The sequence below is a fragment of the Lepidochelys kempii genome, chromosome 14 (genome assembly GCF_965140265.1).
Source record: "Lepidochelys kempii isolate rLepKem1 chromosome 14, rLepKem1.hap2, whole genome shotgun sequence".
Classification (NCBI taxonomy): Eukaryota; Metazoa; Chordata; order Testudines; family Cheloniidae; genus Lepidochelys; species Lepidochelys kempii.
Genome location: NC_133269.1, coordinates 39,655,044 through 39,676,340, shown reverse-complemented (window position 1 = coordinate 39,676,340; position 21,297 = coordinate 39,655,044). Strand labels below are relative to the sequence as shown.

Genomic DNA, 21,297 nt, shown 5'->3' with positions numbered 1-21,297 from the left:
AATCTGGCAGTGGTGGAATTTGAAGCCACGCCGCCAAAGAGACTGGAGCCTTAATCCAGTGCCTTAGACCGCTCGGCCACGCTACCTTCTGGGGGGTCTCTCTCCTGTATGGATTGCCTGATGTTTAACAAGGTCTGACCTCTGTATGAAACTTGTCCCTCAGTCCAAGCACTTGTGGGGTCTCTCTCCTGTGTGGATTGCCCGATGTTTAACAAGGTGTAGGAGGGGAACTGTGTGTGTGTGGTGGGGGAAAGGCCCAACTGGCATTCCCGGCAGGAATGGGGAGGGGAGAAGCTCCAGGTGGCTTCCCCGGCTCTTTCCATGGAATGGAGTATAGAGGGGGGCAGCTCACCCAGAGCCTGTGGGGCAGCCAGGCTCCCGGGAGGGACCTGCTGCTGGCGCTAAGAGACCAGGCTCTCAGCTCTTCCCATGGCCCCTCTTAGGTCAGTGGAAGCGCTCCTCATGAGGATGCACCCCACCGACCCAAGGAGGATAGTGTGGGCATTGGCTACCGCAGTCATTACGGTTGTGGCTGTAAATCAACCTAATATGAGTTAAGTTAGGTTTGGCGCACAAGCAAAAGGATTTCTCTCACCCAAAAGCATTCAGCAGCCTGAACTCACTGGAAAACCCTCCAGCCAGGATCACTCCCCCCCAAGTTCAATGATGCACTTTCAAGGTATCTTGCTGCCATGAATTGAAATAGGGGAGGGGAGATGACCAGAGGCCTTTTTTCCTCCTTCTCATACTCCGATCCTTGTTACTGGAAAAGTCTTTGCTGGGTCATGGGGTCAGGCAACTCCATGGCGTACAAGAGCTCCACACTGTGTGACAGCTGAATTGTAAATTTCTTTGTTTACCCCCCTTCTTCCTATTGGTGGACGGCCAGATAATAGATTTCTAACACCAATGGTCAATCCTTAGTCATCGCTGAGGAGTTAGTCTGTGGGCGTTCCCCAGAACGACGACATATTTCAGTAACAAGTAGGGTTACTATATGTCCGGGTTTTTCCAGAGAGAGCCTCATGAGCGGGGTTTTCCCATAACACCAAATGTCTGGGGGGGGTTTACAGAGCAGATGCACTGCAGCTCAGAACCGGCCCTAATTGGTCAGCTTCCCAACGGGTCCATGCCCCTGCATCCACAACTCATTGTTCCATTCCCCAGCATCTGCAGCTGATTGATTGCTGCCGGATCCCACCCACGGAGGCCCTAATTCCCAGCCTAGGGGAGGAGTCCCACAGGTAGGCGCTGACTGACAGCTGTCGCTGCGTTCTGGGCTTGTGACCGCCCCTTGCCACTGTGACTGTGACCAACGCTGCCCTCACCTTGTGAGTACCCCCACCGCACCCCCTCCAAAACCCCTCACTCTACCCCCCCCAGATCTCCATCCCCCCCAGTTCCCACCCCTCATCAGTGTCCCCTTTTTGGGCACCTGGAATATGCTCACCCCAGTAACAAACATAGAGTGAAAACTCCGCATTCTACATGCACTGGTCTTACACACATTTCAATGGCACAATATTCAACAGATCACGAGTTTTCCAATGATACCTCACCGGGCATACATTGTTCACAATACAGTATAACTGTGTATAAGTGGTGAAGATGGGGCACCAGGGGTTTAGTCACAAGAGGGATGAGTGTGGGATGAATGGGGCAAAGAGAGTCTCTGTCATCCCAACTCAGGACACGGTGGTACACGGGGAGGGGGTGACCAGCTGGGCTGTCAGGTTCCTCATCTCCCTCTGGCCTCATCGATGGGGGTTGGCCTGGCTTCAAGGCTGCCTCAGTCTATTGACATCCTCGGCTCCCTTCTTCCCTGTGCCCAAACTCGGCATCTCAGCAATAGGGAGATGCTGACTCCTTCCCCTATCATTTTTGGGGTGTCATTCATGGTCCTTTAGGTTTCAGGGGCAGCTTCACATGAAACTGACAAGCCAAGTGTAGTCACTCTGTGGCTGTGATGCAGTGAGTTCACAGCCTTAGCCATTTGGCTCTCAGGAGCAAATCCAGCAGTTTCCCAGCTCTGTTATTCCTGTCTTCTTCCTCTCCTAGCAGTATCTCACATCACTGCAGGGATCAGGCAGTAACTTTATTCTCCATTTCAGTCTCTGCCTCTTGCACTCTGCATCTAACTTGCACCATCCATGTCTGTGCTGAGATATTGATCACTCTCATTCTTTAAACAACACAAAAATATCTCCTGACAAAGTGTTAGATAAAAATTAAAATTAAATCTAATAAAGGACAATTCCAACAAACGATCATTTGTTTCCTGAAGTCCTCAATAAATCTGAGCTACATCCTGTCCAACTAAACTAATATCAAAGTATGTGACCTCATGGCCTTCACGAAGAGAGAAAAAACCACAGTCCAGGGTGGGTTATAAAACACTTTCACAGTCATAAAGTGAAATCTCAAAGAATCCTTTAAGGCTCAAAATCAGGAAAATAAATGCACCCATTTTCTTCTGTAGTGGCTAAACCGGCTTAATTTCTCATCTCATTATTCGGTTGTATTAGTTGCATCATTATAATAAAAGAAAGAGAAAGAAAGAAAAATCTTCCCATCTACAAATGATCTGGACTAAGCCTAGAAAAAGTCAGGAAGCAATTTTACCAATAGATGGAAACAGGGCTATAAGATCTGAAAGGTCAAACTGTGCTTTGAGGTTCATTGGGATTTCCCCACCCACTCTCAGGTCTGGGACACTTTCTTCCCAAGCCCTCAGCAGTCTGACTTAGGATCACAGACATCAAAACTGTGATTCCAAACATGGAGAGCCATGGACATGGTGCTAAGTGACACTGGGATGCGGAGGGGTAGAATTGGGTCAGGATAAAACTCTGCATTGCTGAGACAGAGGCTGATGTGTTGAGAGTGGAGTGCGACAGTGATGGGGGAAGGAGGGAAACCCTCGGACTCACCCCATCGCCCTGAAATAGCACAGAAGGTAAAACACCATATTTCACTGTCCCTGCTCCTATTCTTTTAGCATCTAGTTAATTCTGCTCCATAAGGGAGAAAATGAACAAAAACTAAATGCTTTTCAGCATGGCCCGGAGTAATGTGAGACTATCTGGGAATGAGACAATCTGGCCCCAAAGGGGAAACTCAGGGACTAGTGATCACTCTCCTAATGGGAGAGAGTTAGAACACATAAGTAAGCAGTCAAGGGACACCAGACCCAAGCAGCGATATGTGCTGGAGCCTTCTCCCTCCCCATTTTGTCACTGATATTTTTAATAAAACTCATGGAGAGATCATGGGATTCTGTGAATTTTTATTACCTGTGATCTATCCATGAGTTTTACTAAAAATATCCATGACAAACTCTTAGCCTTACACATAAGATGCTCGGGGTGAATTTACACTAGGAAATCTGGTGGAGGGTCACAGAGATGCGCTGGCTAATCCTGACCACGATTCCTACCATAGACAGATGCTCAGGAGCTGATGCTGCGGAGGTAGATGTGGGATCTCCAGGCTTCCCGCAAAAGGCCCTGTAGGAATCAGCCCCTCTCAGTGGCACTTTCTGAATGCAGAAGGGGCAGGGGGAAGAGGCAGAGGGGGTGAGTGAGGAGAAGCAGCACCTCTCTATCCCTGTGCTCTCCCTCACCTCCTATCTCGTGATCCCCAAACACTCGATAGCCCCAACACCCAGCTCCCCCTGCTTCCCAGCTCCACCAGCCCCAGCCATTCAATCCCCAGTGTCCTCCCCAGAACCCATTGCCCTGATGCCTTAATGTTGGATCCCCCAGAACCCAGCGCCCTGGGGGATTCAGTGAGGGGAGCAGTTACCAGTCCCCAGGGACACTCCCCCTGCAAGGAACAGCGCCATGTAAGTGTGGGAGCCCATCTCAGGGGCTGGGGACAGGGGTATAGAGCGAAGGTGGGGCCTTGCCCAAGTGTCTTTCTCCTCATCTCCATATCAGGGGGATCCCGGCTGGGAAGGGAGAGGGGGGAACTTCAGCCAGGCAGAGGAAGCGGCTGAAGGAGTTTGTCTCTCTCCCTTCCCCCATCTGTGACCCATCAGCTCAGCAGCCAGGGCGGCAGCAAGGAAGAGGGGCTGATCTGGGCTTCTCCTCCTCTGCTTGGGGTTTGCTTAGACCAGGCAGAGCCAGAAGGTCACTGACCAGCTGATGATCAGCTGATGCTGGATCCTCACCCCAGCGATGGGCAGCTGGTTCTTTGGGAGCCAAACACCCCTGATATGTGTGGGAATGAGGAAATGGGTGTCACCATGGCCCTAGTCAGGGCCCTGAGAGAATTTCCCAGCTGTGTGGAGGAGTCTCTAATGTCCACTGTGTTTTAGCTCCACTTGGAGCATTTTCCACACTGAGAACATCGGAGAGGTTTTTTCCCTGTGTGGATTTTCAGATGCCTGATACTCTGGGAGCACCAAATGAAGCTTCTCCCACATTCAAGCTCTCTGTTTTGTGGATCACTGAAGTGTGAAGTCAAATTGAATCTTTTCCAGCAGTCAGGCTATTTCTGGGGTCTCTCACCCTTGTGGATCTTCTGATGTTTGGTGAGCTCTGAGCTCTTACTGAAGCTTTTCCCACACTCAAGGCATTTATAAGGTCTCTCCCTCATGTGGATTCTCCCATGTCGAGTAAGGTATGAGCGCTGACTGAATTTTTTCCCACAGTCCAAGCATTTATGGGGTTTTTCTCCCGTGTGGGTTTTCTGATGATTACTAAGTTTTGTTCTGTAAACAAAACTTTTCCCACAGTCAAGGCATTTGTAGGGTTTGTCGCCTGTGTGGATTCTCTGATGAGTAATAAGGTGTGTGTGCTGCCTGAAAGTTTTCCCACAGTCAAGGCATTTAAAGGGTCTCTCTCCTGTATGCACTCTCTGGTGTCTAATAAGTTGTGACTTCTGAATGAAGTTTTTCCCACAGTCCAAGCATTTATGGGGTCTGTCTCCTGTATGGGTTGCCTGATGTGTAATAAGTTTTGTTCTGTCAAGAAAACTTTTCCCACAATCAAGGCATTTATAGGATTTCTCACCGGTGTGGATTCTCTGATGCTTAATAAGGTTTGAATGGCAAATGAAACTTTTCCCACACTCAGGGCATTTATAGGGTCGTAATCCTGTGTGGATTCTCTGATGTGCAATAAGGTGTGAGCTCTGACTAAAACTTTTCCCACACTCAGAGCACTTGTAAGGTGTTTCTCCTGTGTGGATTCTCCTATGTTTAGTAAGGGATGAACCTTCCTTAAAATCTTTCCCACAGTCAAGACATTTATACGGTCTCTCTCCTGTGTGGATTCTCCCATGTTTAGTAAGCTGTGAGCTCTGACTGAAAGTTTTCCCACAGTCAAGGCATTTATGGGTTTTCTCGCCTGTGTGGGTTTTCTCATGTGTATTAAGGGTTGATTTCAAACTGAAACTTTTCCCACACTCAAGGCATTTATAGGGTCTCTCTCCTGTGTGGGTCCTCTGATGTGCAATAAGGTTTGAAGTTTGACTAAAACTTTTCCCACACTCAAGGCATTTATACGGTTTTTCTCCTGTGTGCAGTCTCTGGTGCCTAATAAAGTTTGACTTCTTACTGAAGCTTTTCCCACAGTCTAAACATTTATGGGGTCTCTCTCCTGTGTGGATTGCCTGATGTCTAGTAAGTTTTGTTCTGTCAACAAAACTTTTCCCACAGTCGAGGCATTTATAGGGTTTGGCACGTGTGTGGATTCTCTGATGCTTAATAAGGTGTGAGCGGCTAATGAAATTTTTCCCACACCCAAAGCATTTGTATGGTCTCTCTCCTGTATGGATTCTCCTATGTTTAGTAAGCTGTGAGTGCTGACCGAAAGTTTTCCCACAGTCCAAGCATTTATGGGGTTTCTCTCCCGTGTGGGTTTTCTGATGTGTTTTAAGGGTTGATTTCAAATTGAAACTTTTCCCACACTCAAGGCATGTATAGGGTCTCTCTCCTGTGTGCAGTCTCTGGTGTGTAATAAGGTGTATCTTCTGAATGAAGCTTTTCCCACAGTCCAAGCATTTATGGGGTCTCTCTCCTGTGTGGATTGCCTGATGTCTAATAAGTTTTGTATTGTCAATGAAACTTTTCCCACAGTCGAGGCATTTATAGGGTTTGGCACCCGTGTGGATTCTCCTGTGTTTAGTAAGGTGTGAACGACAAATGAAATTTTTCCCACACTCAAGGCATTTATACGGTCTCTCTCCTGTGTGGATTCTCCTATGTTCAATAAGGTATGAGTTCTGACGGAAAGCTTTCCCACAGTGCAAACATTTATGGGGTTTCTCTCCCTTGTGGGTTTTCTGATGCATGTTAAGAGTTGATTTCAAACTGAAACTTTTCCCACACTCAAAGCATTTATAGGGTCTTTCTCCTGTGTGGATTCTTGCATTTTTAATAAGGGATGAACTTTTGGTAAAACTTTTTCCATTGTCAAGGCATGTATTGGGTCTCTTTCCTGTGTGCAGTCTCTGGTGTATAATAAGACTTGGCTTCTCACTGAAGCTTTTCCCACAGTCCAGGCATTTATAGGGCTTCCCTCCTGTGTGGGTTCTCTGATGTGTACTAAGTTTTGCACTGAAACGGAATCTTTTCCCACAGTCAAGGCATTTGTAGGGTTTCTTTTCATTGTGACTTGTCTGCTGGACTGTGGTTTCCTTGGGATCCTTGCATCCTCCACCATGTTGAATGGATTCATCAAGTTGCATCCCGGGATAGTTTCCCAGCTGCATCTCTGATCTGTGTCGATCTCCCCAGGCTTCACCCTGTTCCAAGCACTGGGAAAAATTCCCTTCAGCTCTTCTCAAAAATGTCTCCTGCAGTTCCACTTTCTCAGGACCTTCCTGCTGCTGATTCTCCTCCTTGTTCTCACTCACTGTCCTATCACCTGCTGGGAGAGAGAGAATCCAGACAGGAGTCACTTCCTGAGCTGGGGAGAAAGAACAGAAAGGGGAATAGAAAACAGGGAAAACACCACACAGTGACTGTTGGGGAGATAGAGACATTGAATTCTGCCTCCACATCCCTCCCCAACACTCCCAGGGAAGTCAAGTCAGGGAGGAAATTCCCGACAGCTAACAGGATGGGTGGGAAGCTGTGACTGATCTTTGCCTTCATGATACCACACCTGCTGACTGCAGCCCTGACCTGGGTGAGAAGGGGCAGAACTGAGGGCTCTCGCTCATGGCACATTTTGGGAGTCCCAGCTTTTTCCTTCACTCACCTGATGGTTTTTCTGCCAGCTTTCCTGACGCCTCACCTGTGCGGGTGCCTCTCGGGTTCTCCCTTTCCTTGGAGTCCTGGAGATCTGGGACCCACGGCTCTTCCCCTCGTTCCAGCCGGGCGATCAGGTCCGGTTTGGGAATGGGGACTCCTGAGCAGGGGGTGAAATCAGGCAAGGTCAGGGCGCAGAGAGCACTGGTAGACTATTTGCCATTAGGAACATTCCTTGAGTTTAACCTGACTCTACATGGGACTGTGGTAACCCAGACCCTTTGGGAGAAGCAGAAATCTGGGGGCACAGGGTTCTTGTTATACCCGCACCCGGAGGTCTCAGGATAGATGTGCTGAGGGGACTCGTTGACACACACACAATTTGGGTGCTAAGCTTCTGCCTATTTCCAAGCCTACAGAACTGAGAGCCCTCCCCACGGCTGCAGCTAGTCCCAAGACGGCAGGTGAAAGGTGTTTGAAGGAGAAATAATAAAGGCAGGACAATACCCTTCTTCTGGCCCCTTGAAAGCTGGAGAGATGGGGATAAATTAGCCTGTCCATTAGGTTTCTGATTCCCCTGTTCCCTTGAAAGGGGTATGGAGATGCAAGTCTCTCTCTCACTGCAGCTGTGGTCTACGTGACCCTCCCCCCCCCCCCAATCCAACTGACCAGGGAAGAACCTGACCAGATTCAGACACGTAGACCCCACGGCTTCTAATAACCGAGGGGACAGGAATCCCTTACCCAGTGAGGTCACTGTCTCATAGTTCTCCTGCATGACGTCCCTGTAGAGGGCTCTCTGAGCGGGGTCCAGCAGAGCCCCCTGCCCCTGGGTGAAATACACAGCCACCTCCTCGAAGGTCACCGGCCCCTGAAACAAGAGTCCCCCACTGACTACGTGCTGCCCCTGCCAGAATCCCACTAGTCACAGTGGGGAAAAAACAAAACATTGAAGCTCTGGGAGGGCTGGAGAAGCAGAAACCCACCCCTTCCCTGCTCAGAGGAGCCATGTGGCTTCAGCAGGGTGGGAGAAGGTGAGAGCTCCTTGTCCCCCCCAGCACAAGGAGCAGGGCAGGGTCTTCTCATTTCCCACCCGCCTGCCAGCCACAGGCAGATACGGGAAGCAGAGCTCCGAGCCAGGGACAGGGACAGGAATCCCGACAGTTTCCCTTCGTATTTCACAGCAGCCTCTGGCCAGTGGGGTCAGGCTCCAGCACTGGGAGTCTGGTCAGTTTTCCCAGCCCTGCCCAGAGGGCTTGGGTCTTGTTTTAGAAATGGGGGAATGTTTATAACACCCTTCTCCTCCCTGCCTCTCCCTCACATCATCCAGCTGCTCCCTGAAAATCCCCTACCTGAGCTGGCTCCATCACAGCCATTTCCCTGCCCTGTCTCCTGGAAGATGGGACCATCTGGAGCGAAACGTGGATGCGATTCCTCAGCCTGTCAGAGGAGCAGGGAGATTGGGCAGGTTTCATGAGAGGCTGGAGTCCATGTCACTCCCCGATTCCCCCCAGGCTCTCTCCCTGCAGACAGACGCTCTGATTCTATGATTCTGCCATGCTGGGAACAAACCCAGTTAGTTTATTACCACCCCAGCCAGGCCCCCACCCCCCATGAGAACTTAACCCTCCGGGGACCCTTTTAATCCTCCCCATAACAGCATCTCTGCATGAAATGCTGGAAAAAGAGCAGAATCAAAGGAGTCACTTCAGGGTACTGCCCCACAGTGTACTGTGACCCCCTCTAGCTCTCCCCCATCTCCCCAAGTAGTGCGGTGCTCAACAGAGTGAGCAACTGGCTTTTCCTCTCTCAGCTCCTGCCCTTGTTCCCAAGAGAGTCAGTCTGCTCAGGTGGATGCAGGGAATAGATCTGGGCAGAGCTGGGAACCTCCTCCCCGCTTGTTGCTCCTACTGCCCCTTACAGTCTCTCCACTGTCCCTTTTTATCTTCTTCCCTCTCCCTGGGAGAATGGGTGACTGCCCCAATGATATGGACCTTTGTCTCATTAGGCAGATCAGCCCCTGACACTGGTAACGGGGGGTTGAACCTGGCTGTGTCACTGAGGGCAGCAGCTCTGGGACTTGCAGACCCAGGGAGCTCCCTCTCCTTGTAGGCCAAACTCACCAGCCAGTCCCTGAAAGGCGCCCTTTGTGCAGAGTCATTTCCCTGCCCGGCTCCAGCCCTTTCCCCAGGTCTCTCCATCACCTGCAGGCTCAGGCTCAGGTACCCTAGAGGCTGGTTCCAGCCACTGGTTCCAGCGGGGTATGAGGAAGCGGGAATGCTCTTAATGTTTTTTTTCTGAATACTGTGTGTGCCTCACTTTCCCCATGTGTTACTCAAGTATCGGGGGTGGGATACGGGTGGGATACAGGTGATTGTGGACATCCCTAGAGGGCAGGTGTGACTGGAGACTGGCTGCCTGGGCACAGAGAATGGCGGACACTCTGTATCCTGACAAACAATAGCTGGAGTCCGTCCTTTGCAAGAAGCCAGCTGAAGGTGGTGGAGAACAATCAGAGAGGGGGAGGCCAGGTGACCTGTTTTCCTGGGAAGGAGAGAAAGCACGGAGGAGGGGCAGCTGGGCATCACTGAGGATGGGGGGCTGAAATCGGGTCAGTCTCCTGTTTTAGGACTCTGTGGGGAGAGCCCAGGGCTCTGGACTCTGGATTCCCTTCGAGCCAGACTTTGCTGAATGCTCCTGATTTCTGTGCTAACAAGCTCTGTTCTACGCTGTCTTCTCAGCGACCAACAAACCCTTCTGTTTTCGAAGCCAGCTGAGAGTCACCATGGTGGGGTGCATGGCCCCTGTGAGGGGTGTGTCAGGCTTCCCCAGGTATCCCATCCAGGTGGACTCCCTGCGGGGAGCTCGCAGTGTGAACAGGGGTGCTGAATACTATGAGGTCAGACCCAGGAAGCTTCTTGTCCTGGTGAGAGTGTGCTCCGAGGGGTGACACACTGCACCAGAATCCTGCCTGGCTTCATTCAGAGCCATTCCAGAGCTCCGAGACTGTGACTGTGTGACACAGGGCTGTCGTGAACACCTACCTCCCCTCCAAGCTCTGATTGCCTCAGCTCTCAGGTGAGTAAAGAAGGAGTGGCCATGCCAGGTGGCTGGCCTGCAATGAAAACATCCGATGGAGCTCTGGAAACAATTTAATACTGTACACAGCAATGATGATTGTGAAGCTTGGTTGAGGTGGTGAAGGCAGAGGGTGGGATATTTCCCAGGGAATGCCTTACTGCTAAATGATGAAGTAGCACTCGGCTGAGCCCTCAAGATTTAACAACACTGTTGCTAATGTAGCCTCACACTCTACAAGGCAGCACGAATGAAGGGAGGAGAGACAGCGTGGAAGACAGAGACACACACCGTGTGTGTGAGAGAGAGATGTGCATTGCCCCTTTAAAGTAGGCTGACCGCATTCTAAGTACATTGCCTTTTTAAGTAGATCAGCAAGTTGATATAGCAGCTGCTGCCAGCAAGCTCCCTCCATCCTGAGCCCTGTCGTGTCCCCCACACTGCTCTGTGGAGGTAGGGGGGCAGAAGCAGGGGAGGGGGACACCCTGACATCAGCACCCCTCTTCCGCCCCCTGCACAGCAAGTAGGAGGTTCACGGGAGCAGCTCCAAGGCCACACAGGGAACTCAGGGGAGCTGATGGGGGGCTGCTGGTCCACCCTGGTTCCAAGCTCCCAACGCTAGCTCCAATGGGCTGCTCTTTCTGCAAGCAGTGGACAAAGCAGGTGGCTGCCAAACAACGTTATAAGGGAGCCTTGCGGAACTTTAAATGAGCATGTTCTCTAATTCAGAGGTTCTCAAATTGTGGTCCATGGACCATCAGTGGTCCACGAGCTCCATTCAGGTGACCCGGGGATAGTTCCCTCTAAGGTGCATGCCTGGGCAGCCGTACATGAGAAAATGAAGGGCCAGCCACCTAATTAGTGGAGCTGCGCAGACGTGGCTCCACTAATTAGGTGCCTGGACCCTGGAGAAGATGCACATGTAAGCTCAGGTGGTGGCCTTGGGGAGAATAAGAGGTGGGTGGGAGGGGGCAGTGGTGAGAGAAGAAGGGGTGGGGGAATTTGGGACATACAGGGCTGCAGCGGCTCCAGGGCTCCAGCTGCCGGGGAGAGAGCCTCCTTCTTCCCAGGCCCAGGTTGGGAGCTGCTGCGGTGGGGGAGAGAGGGAGAGATCCGCCCTTCCTTCCCAGTCCCAGCTCAGGGGCTGCCATGGCAGGGGAGAGAGGGCACATCCATCGCATTAGAAAGGTTAAAGACGACTGATATTAAAATATGGGTTGTGTACTTTTATGTGTAGAGCAAAAAAGCATTAATTATTATTAAGGGTTTTTTATATATATAGCACTTTTATCCAAAGCGCTTTACAATAGTTAGCTAATGGGACAAGCAACATTTGGAAAGATCATTATGTGGTCCACCGAGACCCTCAGCAATTTTCAAGTGGTCTGCGAAAAAGAAAGTTTGAAAACCACTGCTCTATTGATTAGCAATGTAACAACAAAACAATGTTAACCAGGACGACTTTAAGTGAGGAGTTACTGTATATTGGCTTACAAGGCAGGTGTGTGGAGGGGGAGTGCGGGGGGGGGGGGGGGCAGAACTTGGATCTGTTCTGGGAACAACCAAAAAAATATACAAACCCCTGAATGCTGTCTGTCCAAGTTACATTTTCGTGGCAATGCCTAATTCGGAAGAGATACAGTTTAGCTACCCTGTGGTTAGCGAGCAGGGAGATGCTGAGCTCAGAGAGTCTTTACGGTTTAAAGCACCAAAACTGTGGATCAATCGGCTCATTCTCCTAGGACAAGAGTGCCCCCACTTGGTCTGGGCAAGTTGCTTATAAAGGGGATCCCTGCACAGTACAGCACAGCAGGATCTGCCATGACACTATCCGGCCTTTGCTCTCCTGCTCATGAAGGATGTCCTGTCCTTTGCAGGAGAGAGAGAGAGGAGGAGCAACATCACCTTAAATTTCAACCTCAACCCCTTTCATAAAATGCTGACAGGCCAAAGCTGTGAAATATCATCATGCCGTTTCTACACAAGGCAACACTCAGGGAAGATGAGATGAGCGCCCTGCTGCTTCGCGCCTTCTCTTTGGACTTGAAACATCAAATGTGGGTTGCACCTGGACTATCCAAGCTTTAAACATGTTCAAGAAGAGATCAAAGGTCTGACGATTTACAGTATTGGGGGGAAGGTCTCCTGCACTTGTCTGTGGTTGCCCTGACCGCCACTGTCAAAATTAAAGCCACCTTACTTCTGAATAAGAGCGTCCACACAGGGGTTTGAAGCCCTGGGATTTATTGGCATTAACTTTACACTGTTAGCATACAGACAAGCTGTGAGGAAGGAAAGGAAAGGGAACATGGGAGGTGGTGGGAGAGTGCTAACTTTTTAGGTTTTGGTGCTAACTCTTTAGTTTTAAATGTTTTCATTTCTTTTCCAGGACGCCCCCACAAACAGGCGCAGACATTCAGAGGCAGCGCTTGGCAAAGGAACAGGAGTAGTAGCCACCCAATCCAGATCAGAGTTTTCAGGCCATGAACAATAATGGGTCATTTACCATCAGAATCAGCGGCAGAGTCTGCGTCCATAAGAAAATGGGCGTATTTACCATGGCGCAATTAACCTGTATTAGCGTAGCAGCCGTGTTAGTCTGTATCCGCAAAAAGAAAAAGAGGACTTGTAAATTTGTTAATCTCTAAGGTGCCACAAGTCCTCCTTTTCTTCTAACCTGCATTAGCTATCCCGTTGCAAAACCATAAAAGAAAGGGTGAGGTGAGCACTGTGTGTGTCCTGACCAATGCAAAGGAGAAACAGAGCGATTCCTTTTTAAAATGATTTGACTTGGGCCGTACAAATCGGTACACGTGCCAGAAGGAAGAACATCCCTGAAGTGGATCACAACAAAGAATGTAGCATCCATAAAAGGCTGGGAACTTAAATAGGCCATTAGAAGTACAAACAATGTGGTAGAAAAATCCACATCAATGATGCATGCAATAAATGAAGTCAGAGAAAAGTGAAGTGGGCACTTCCGAGTGTGCAGGATGGGGGGTTACTTACAGAAATAAGGTTTTAAAATCAATTTTCAATTGCAAGGGGGTGCTGGGAAATCATGTTCCCAGAAGGAGGGATAGCTCAGTGGTTTGAGCATTGGCCTGCTAAACCCAGGGTAGTGAGCTCAATCCTTGAGGGGGCCATTTGGGGGATTGGTCCTGCTTTGAGCAGGGGGTTGGACTAGATGACCTCCTGAGGTCCCTTCCAAGCCTGGTATTCTATGATTCTAAGGGTAAAATGGCATCATATGTTACAGGATTATACAACCATCCTAGATATATGGACCTTTTGGAAGGGGTAGCAGTAAACCTATGAAGCTAGTACACCCCAAAGGCTCAGACACAAAAAGATAATAAGACAAAAACAAAATGTATTCATTTCTTTATTTAAATTCTAGACTGTTGGGTGCATAACTCACGGGGTTTGAATTCTTGGGGTTGTCAATTTGTCTTGGGGTTGCATATCTATGCTTAGCAAAACAAAAAAACACAGAAAGTTCCTTTTGAGAAGCCCTGTATAGGAGAGGTTTCAGAGTAACAGCCGAGTTAGTCTGTATTCGCAAAAAGAACAGGAGGACGTGTGGCACCTTAGAGACTAACCAATTGATTTGAGCATGAGCTTTCGTGAGCTACAGCTCACTTCATCGGATGCATACTCTAAGGCCCTTAGGGACAGATTTTCAAAAGGATTTAGGCCTCTAGTGGCATATTACAAAGTATCTAGGTGCCTTGAAACTTCTGGCCTTTAGTGAATATTTGGGAACCAAGTTCTGTAGACAAATGGGACATGGGATAAAGCACTAGGGTGCTGGACAGAGAGACAAAGAAATTGGCTAAAGCAAGACCCACTGGTGGAGCAAAGGAGACTGAAGGGGGTTTGAGCCAGCACTGAACTCGAATTACAACACTGCAATAGAAACAGGAACTGTTACACTAGACACACGGGGAGATGTGGTAGCTGATCGGGATGTAAAAGCGTAGCCGGTAAACATTAGGCTGACCGGTTAACCGGCCTTAACCATTAACTCCGGCAGCCCCATGCGAGCCGGAGGGAGCCCAGCGCCCGTCTCGGCCACGTGGCCGCGGCAGACCCTCAGACGGATCCCAGCCCCCTTCCAGCGCCTCTGCTCCCATCCCCGCACCCCGCAGGCCCTGACTGTGCCCCTGGGCCCCTCTCCTTCCCCTGCCCCCAGCTGGGGCACCCCACAGTCCATCCAGTTTGGCCTCTGCCCACCTTCTGCCCCTCCCTATTTGCCCCCCTCGGATCTCCCTGAGCTGCAGGCTCTGTCCACAGCAGCGCGGCCAGGGAAACAAAGCAGCTGGGGGGGGGGGCGGTAACGTGATCCTGCCCCCGCCCCGCACACACCGGGAGCTGGCGGCAGCTTTCCTGGGCCCGGGGCAGGGAATCGCAGCCAGCTCAGCTGGGAGCAGCCTGGGGCCAAACCCGCCCCCTGCAGCCCGAGGGTGACGGGGGGGGGGGGGGGGCGGGTCTCTCTTACCTTCCTTCCGAGCGGGGCCCCCCGGGGCAGGGGCCGGGCCGGGAAGGGGGCTGGGGGCTCTGCCCTGGGAGAGGCTCCCGGGGAGCAGCGGGCAGGGCCCGGCTGGAGGTTCCCCTCTCCCGGCTGCAGCCCGGGCTCCGGGCTCCCAGCACCAGCCGCCGGGGCTCGGGGATCTCGCCGGGAGCCAGAGTCCCCGCAGCGGCTGCGAGTCACTTCCTAGGCCGGGCCTGAGCCCCGCGATCGCTCCCCCCAGAGCCGCCCCCCAGCCGCTCCCGGGTCCTAGCGGTCAACCCACCGAAGGATCAGCATCCCTGTGCCCGGCTCCTGTTACACTCACAGGCTCCAAGGTCACAAGGGACCATCATGAGCATCTAGCCCAGGGGTTCTCACCACCAAATTTTTCGTGGTCTCAGAGTGTGGCCAGCAACTCTCGCTGGTGGCGGTTCTGACACTTTTTCTTAAAATACTTAATTAACTTTAGGACAAACCAATAAATATGCCCTCCGGTAAGTGGGGGGGGGGACACAGTCCTGCTATTGTGGGGAACACAGCCCCGGTGGAATTGGCGAGCGAAAGGATCTGAGTCCTCGCTCCCACTCCCTTCACCCAGAACTTCTCTCCGCATCGGGCTCGCTAAGGCCTTGCTTTAACCTGCCCCCCTGGTCACAGGTTACTGGCACTAATTCAAAATGTCTGGTTGTCTCAGCTGGCTGGGCCAGATTTGTAGGGGAGAGAGAGAGAAGGTAAAAGGAGAGAGAGTAGAAGGGGGAGGGAGGGAGGGTGGCATAGTAGTTTAGACCAGTGGGAAGGAAACAGATGCGTGAGGGGAAGGCTGGCAGCAGAACCTCAAGTCTCACATCCCAGGGGGAGTTCAAGATTTAGCCTAAGATGAAGGAGTTGAGGATGTCGGCTGGTTCCCCTTCACTGGTTTGCCCTGCTTAGCTTGCCTTTCAGGATCAGGATGATGAAAGCCCAACGGTGCCATGCTGGTGGGTCCCAGGAGACAGCGGGTGTGAGACATACCCCAGGGTACAAATCTGGACTGTTGAACTGCTGAATTCTGCATCCCAGGGCATGTTTTACACTGCTGCCCTGTGCGAACAACAAACCCCTCCACGCTCTGCTCACACACAGCCACCAGCCTTCAAACTCACTCCTGGCTGCACTGTACTGAGTGTGACTAGCCAGACACTCATGAAGTTACTAAACGGCACAGCAACATCAGCCAGTTTTCTACTCCCAGCCTTGCACCCCGGGAATCTGCATCTTGGACTGCTCAGTCTATTCACTGTGCTGGACAAACTCAATAATTAGTGGGTCATCCCCCCCCACACACACACACAAAGGGGTCGGATTAGGTCATAGCCTTGTTCTCTCAAGTCAAACCCCCCAAACACTTCAAGGAAAACACACAGGTCCAGACAAAACACTAAAATCCGTTTATTAACTGGAACAAGGAGGTTTTCAGGGCTTACAAGGGAGAAAGATGTAAAAGGCCAGAACTGGTTAAAAAATAAAATTAAAACATGCATTTTAAATCCTAAATTCTACCAATCTAAGGAAGATGCGAAGCAAGCAGGTTTTCCCACCCCACCTGCTGTTGCAGGCAGCTCACAGAACCCAGGCTGGATTTCCTTCCCGCCTTGGTCCGCCCTCCCCTGTGGCCTTTCAAGCCATCTTGTTGCCTTCTGTAAAGATGGGAGAGGAGGGGTAAAAATGGAGGCAATTCTCCCTTGTGCTTTTATACCACTCTCCTCTTTGAGGTTCACCCCGCAGCCGGGGGGGCAGGTGACAGTCAGTCTGTGGCCTAAGTAAGCATCCAGCTGTCTTTCACGTCTGGGGTTTTCAACCTTTTTCTTGCTGACGCCCCCTTCTGCATCCTATAAAAACGCCAGGGTGCATGTGGGGGTGGGGGGGAGGAGTGTGGGGCTCCGGGCCGGGGGGACACCCTTGGGCATAGCCATAGTTTTACTTCTATGGGGGGGGGGTCAAGGGCTGGCGGGGCTCCAGGGAGGAGGCAGCACCTCCACCCCCTTACTCACTCAGGAGGCCACCCACCTGTCTGGGTAGTGGGGGGATGCAACCAAAAAACATAACTCAGTGGAGGGGACTCAGCTCAAAAAGTTAGAAAACTGCTTAGGGTTCAAGCAGGAGGTAGCTAGGGGCTGTGTGGAGGCAGGGGGTAACTATGGGTGCAGGAAGGAGGTAGCTAGAGGCTGGGTACTGGCAGGGGGGGTTCCCAGTACAACTCACAGCTTCAGGGGGCATTGGGGGTCCCAGCTTCAGCCACTGCTCCGAGATTTGGAGATGCTGGGGGCCACACCGGCTTCTGCCTCCCCCCTGCTCCCGGCTTCGGGGATAGGGGGCCTGCCAGCTTCAGCTCCACACTGCTCCCGGCCGGGGTAAGGGGGGGCCCTCGGCTTCAACTCTGCGACGCTCCTGGCCGGGGCGGGGGAGCCCAGGAATGTTGACAGACACATTTTAACCAGACAATAATATTCAGCAGATGACGACTTTTCCTACGATACCTCACAAGACATACTTTGTAGATTTCTCATTTTGTAAATGTGGTGACCATAAGAGTGTAGACCAGTGGTTCTCAAATGTGTTTCAGTGCCCCCCCACCTTCTTTGTGTGTGTGGTCATTTACGCCCCCACCCTCACAGGCACATACATCGCCATTGAGCTCGAAAGGCAGAGTCGTTGCTGGCAAGGCCCCCAGCTCTGAAGGCCTCCAGCAGCAGCACAGAAGTTAGGGTGGCCACGTGAAAAGTGATATTCCTCAATATCGCTGTTCACCGCAGACTTATCACCCCATTGCCACCCTGACTTCTCTGCTGCTGCTCCACCCAGGTTTTGAGAGCCTGAGCATTTATCCCCACCTCCCACATAGGCCTGTTCCTTCTTCATGAGCCCTAGCCACGTGGGGCTGACAGCCAGTGCTCTTTCCAAAAAAAAAAAAAAAAAAACCCTCACAGATCATGCCTCCCTTGGGAGGCCTACCCCATAGTTTGAGAATTGCTAGTGTAGATCGTGACCGTTGGAACTGGCAGCCAAGATGGTAACACCTACTCCTTTCTGTCTCCGGGATCCCCAGAGAAAATACCCGAACAGGAGAGTGGAGCAAATCCCATTAACATTAACCTTGCAAAACACATTTTGGAGATTTCAACTATTAACATTCCCTCCATCCTTTAGCCCCTACCCCCAGTGATTTCAATGTGACTGAGCGAGAATTGGGCAGGTCACAGGGACGATGGATATAATCTCTGAATTATTGATCCCTGAATTAACAGAATACAGGAACCCTTTGGATAAATTGTTAACCTCTAACAAGATATAGCTAAACATAGACCACTACAGTTACCCCTCTTCTTCCAAGTCTTTAGTAATACACGTTTACATTTCAAACTCTAGCTTATCTAAGGTGGACACACTTTTAAAATATCTCTCTAAAGGTTGAATCTGAGGGTAAATCTCAGTCAATTACATGCAAGTTGCTTAACGCTTTCTTGCCATGGATTCTCCCATGTTTAATGAGGTCTGACCTCCGTATGAAACTTCTCCCACAGTCCAAGCACTTGTGCGGTCTCTCTCCTGTGTGGATTGCCTGATGATTAACAAGGTCTGACTTCCTCTTGAAACTTTTCCCACACTCAAAACACTTGTGGGGTCTCTCTCCTGTGTGGATTGCCTGATGTTTAACAAGGGTTGACCTCTGTATGAAACTTTTCCCACAGTCGAAGCACTTGTGTCTCTCTCCTATGTGGGTTGCCTTATGTTTCACAAGGGTTGACCTCTGTCTGAAACTTTTCCCACAATCCAAGCACTTGTGGGGTCTCTCTCCTCTGTGGGTTGCCTGATGTTGAACAAGGTTTGATCTTTGTATGAAACTTTTCCCACAATCCAAGCACTTGTGGGGTCTCTCTCCTTTGTGGATTGCCTGATGTTGAACAAGGTTTGACCTTCGTAGAAAACTTTTCTCACAGTCAAAGCACTTGTGGGGTCTCTCTCCTGTGTGGGTTTCCTGATGATTAGCAAGATCTGACTTTCGTTTGAAACTTTTCCCACAGTCCAAGCACTTATGGGGTCTCTCTCCTGTGTGGATTGCCTGATGATTAACAAGCACCGACCTCCATTTGAAACTTTTCCCACAGTCTAAGCACTTAAGGGGTCTCTCTCCTGTGTGGCTTTTCTCATGTGAATTCAGTGCTGACTTTGAACTGAAACATTTCCCACATTCAATGCATTGAATGGGCTTCTCTCCAGTGTGGCTTCTCCTACGGTTATTAAGATCTGAGCGCTTACTGAAGCTTTCCCCACTGTCCAAGCATTGAAGAGGTTCCTCTCCAGTATGGATTGTCTGATGTGTCGCAAGCTGTGATCTCACAATTAATCCTTTCCCATACTGCAGGCAGTGCCAGGATGTCTCTTCTTTGGGATTTGTCTGCTGCGCTCTGGGATCCTCGTCTCCTTCTCCACCATTAATAGATTCATCCACTTTCTTCCTTAGGTAGTTTCCCAGAAGCCTCTCTGACCTGTGCCAATTTCCCAAGGCTTCTCCTTGCTCCCAGCAATGGGAAAAATTCCCTTCAGCTCCTCCTAGAATGGTTCCCTGCGGTTCCACTTCCCCAGGAACTTCCTCATGATGATTCTCCTCCTTGTTCTCACTCCCTTGCTCAGCACCTGCTGGGAGAGAGACAATCCAGACAGGAGTCATTGTACTGGGGAGAAAGAGGAATAGCACTGAGGGAAAACCCAACACAAAGACTGAGCAATTGGATTCTGCCTCCACATCCCACCCAAACACTCACAGGGAAGGAGAGTCGGGAAGGAAATTCCTGCAGCTAAGAGGCTGGGTGGAAAGGCATGAGCTATATCTACTAACCACAACCCTGCTCTGGGTAAGATGAGGAAGAACTGGGGGCGTTACTCACACCATATTTTGGGATTCTCAACTTTTTCCTTCATTCCCCAGATGGTTTCTGTGTCAGTCCTCACCTGTGCGGGTGCATCTACGAAGCCTTCTTTCCTCACAGGCCTGGAGATCAGGCACCCACGGCTCTTCCCCTCGTTCCAGCAGAGCGATCAGCTGAGGTTTGGGAACGGGAAATCCTGTGCAGAAGGTGAAATGAGTCCGGATCAGGGTGCATGGAGCATTGGTGGAGGATTTGTCACTAAGGACATTCCGTGAGTGGAACCTGTCCCTGTGCTCTGCTGGAGGAACGGGGAATCCAAGAGGAAGGGAACAGGGTCGCTGAGCCCCGTTGCACAGAGGACATTGTCTGGGGAGGTGAGTTGAATTATTACTACACCCTCACTAGGCGTTCCCAGGATCTGTGCGCTCTGGGGGCCTTGCTGGCTCACACACACCTCTGGACTTAAACCCCTTCCTCTTTCTAAACCTGCAGAGCCCAGAGCCCTCCCCATGCCTGGAGCTATTCCCAAGGAGGGAGGTGAACAGGGACTGTGTGTGCACCCGAGAAACAACAGGATAATGATGTATTTATGCCCCTTTGAAAGCTGGAGGGGTGGGGAAGGTTTAGCTTGTCCATTGGGTTTTGACACCCTTGTCCCACTGGAGAGGGTACGGAGATGCAAGTCTCTCTCATGGCAGCTGTGCATTATGAAACCCATTTGCCTCTGATCTAACTGACAAGGGAAGAACCTGACCAGATTAAGACACGCACACCCCACGGCTTCTAATAACCGAGGGGACGGGAATCCCTTACCCAGCGAGATCACCGTCTCATAGTTCTCCTGCATGACATCCGTGTAGAGGGCTCTCTGAGCGGGGTCCAGCAGAGCCCCCTGCCCCTGGGTGAAATACACAGCTACCTCCTCGAAGGTCACCGGCATCTGAAAAAACAAGGGTCCCCCACTCAGCACCTGCTGCCCGAGGCACTATTCACAGGGAAGGAGGACCATAAAAGCTGAATTCCCCCACCTCCCTCAGTCCCTGCTCAGAACAGCCAGGAGGCTTCAGAAGGTGAGAGTTCCTTGTCCCCACCAGCACATGGAGCAGGGCAGGGTCTTCTCATTTCCCACACGCCTGCCAGCCACAGGCTGATATGGGAAGCAGAGCTCTGAGCCGGGGACAGGGACAGGAATCCTAACAGCTTCCCTTCGTATTTCACAGCAGCCTTTGCCCAAGGCATCGGCAGTGAGAGTCTGGTTTGTTTTCCCAGCCCCGCCCTGAAAATCCCCTACCTGATCTGGCTCCATGACAGCCATTTCCCTTCCTGGTCTCCTGGAAGACGGGCCGATCTGGAGCGAAACGTGGACGTGATTCCTCAGCCTGTCGGGGCAATGGGGGGAGGTTCCAGAAGGGGCTTGTGTCCATGACACACCGCGATTCCCCCCAGGCTCTCTCCCTGCAGACAGACACTCTGGGCTCTGCCAGGCTGGGAAAACCCTCAATCACATTATCACAACACAGACATGGATCCTCCCCCCAGCACTGAACCCCTGAGACATTTTCAACCCTCCCAGGGACAGTCTCTAAGACAAATGCTAGAAA

The 21,297-nt window shown here is 51.1% G+C and overlaps 2 protein-coding genes and 1 pseudogene across 2 annotated transcripts in view; all 3 read right to left on the bottom strand.

Moving 5' to 3' along the window:
* LOC140898045 (uncharacterized) overlaps positions 1–21,297 on the bottom strand; it is a 129,315-nt gene that overhangs the window by 13,912 nt on the left and 94,106 nt on the right. The gene's annotated exons all lie outside the window — the stretch shown is intronic.
* On the bottom strand, positions 4,216–14,989 carry LOC140898031 (uncharacterized). Its single transcript, XM_073311426.1, has 5 exons — positions 14,778–14,989; positions 8,551–8,721; positions 7,943–8,069; positions 7,209–7,358; positions 4,216–6,875 (listed from the first exon to the last, which is right to left on the bottom strand). The coding sequence occupies exons 2-5, from the start codon at positions 8,671–8,673 to the stop codon at positions 4,492–4,494; spliced, it is 2,784 nt and encodes a 927-aa protein (XP_073167527.1). The 5' UTR covers positions 8,674–8,721; positions 14,778–14,989; the 3' UTR covers positions 4,216–4,491.
* LOC140898079 (uncharacterized) overlaps positions 16,221–21,297 on the bottom strand; it is a 49,047-nt pseudogene continuing 43,970 nt past the window's right edge.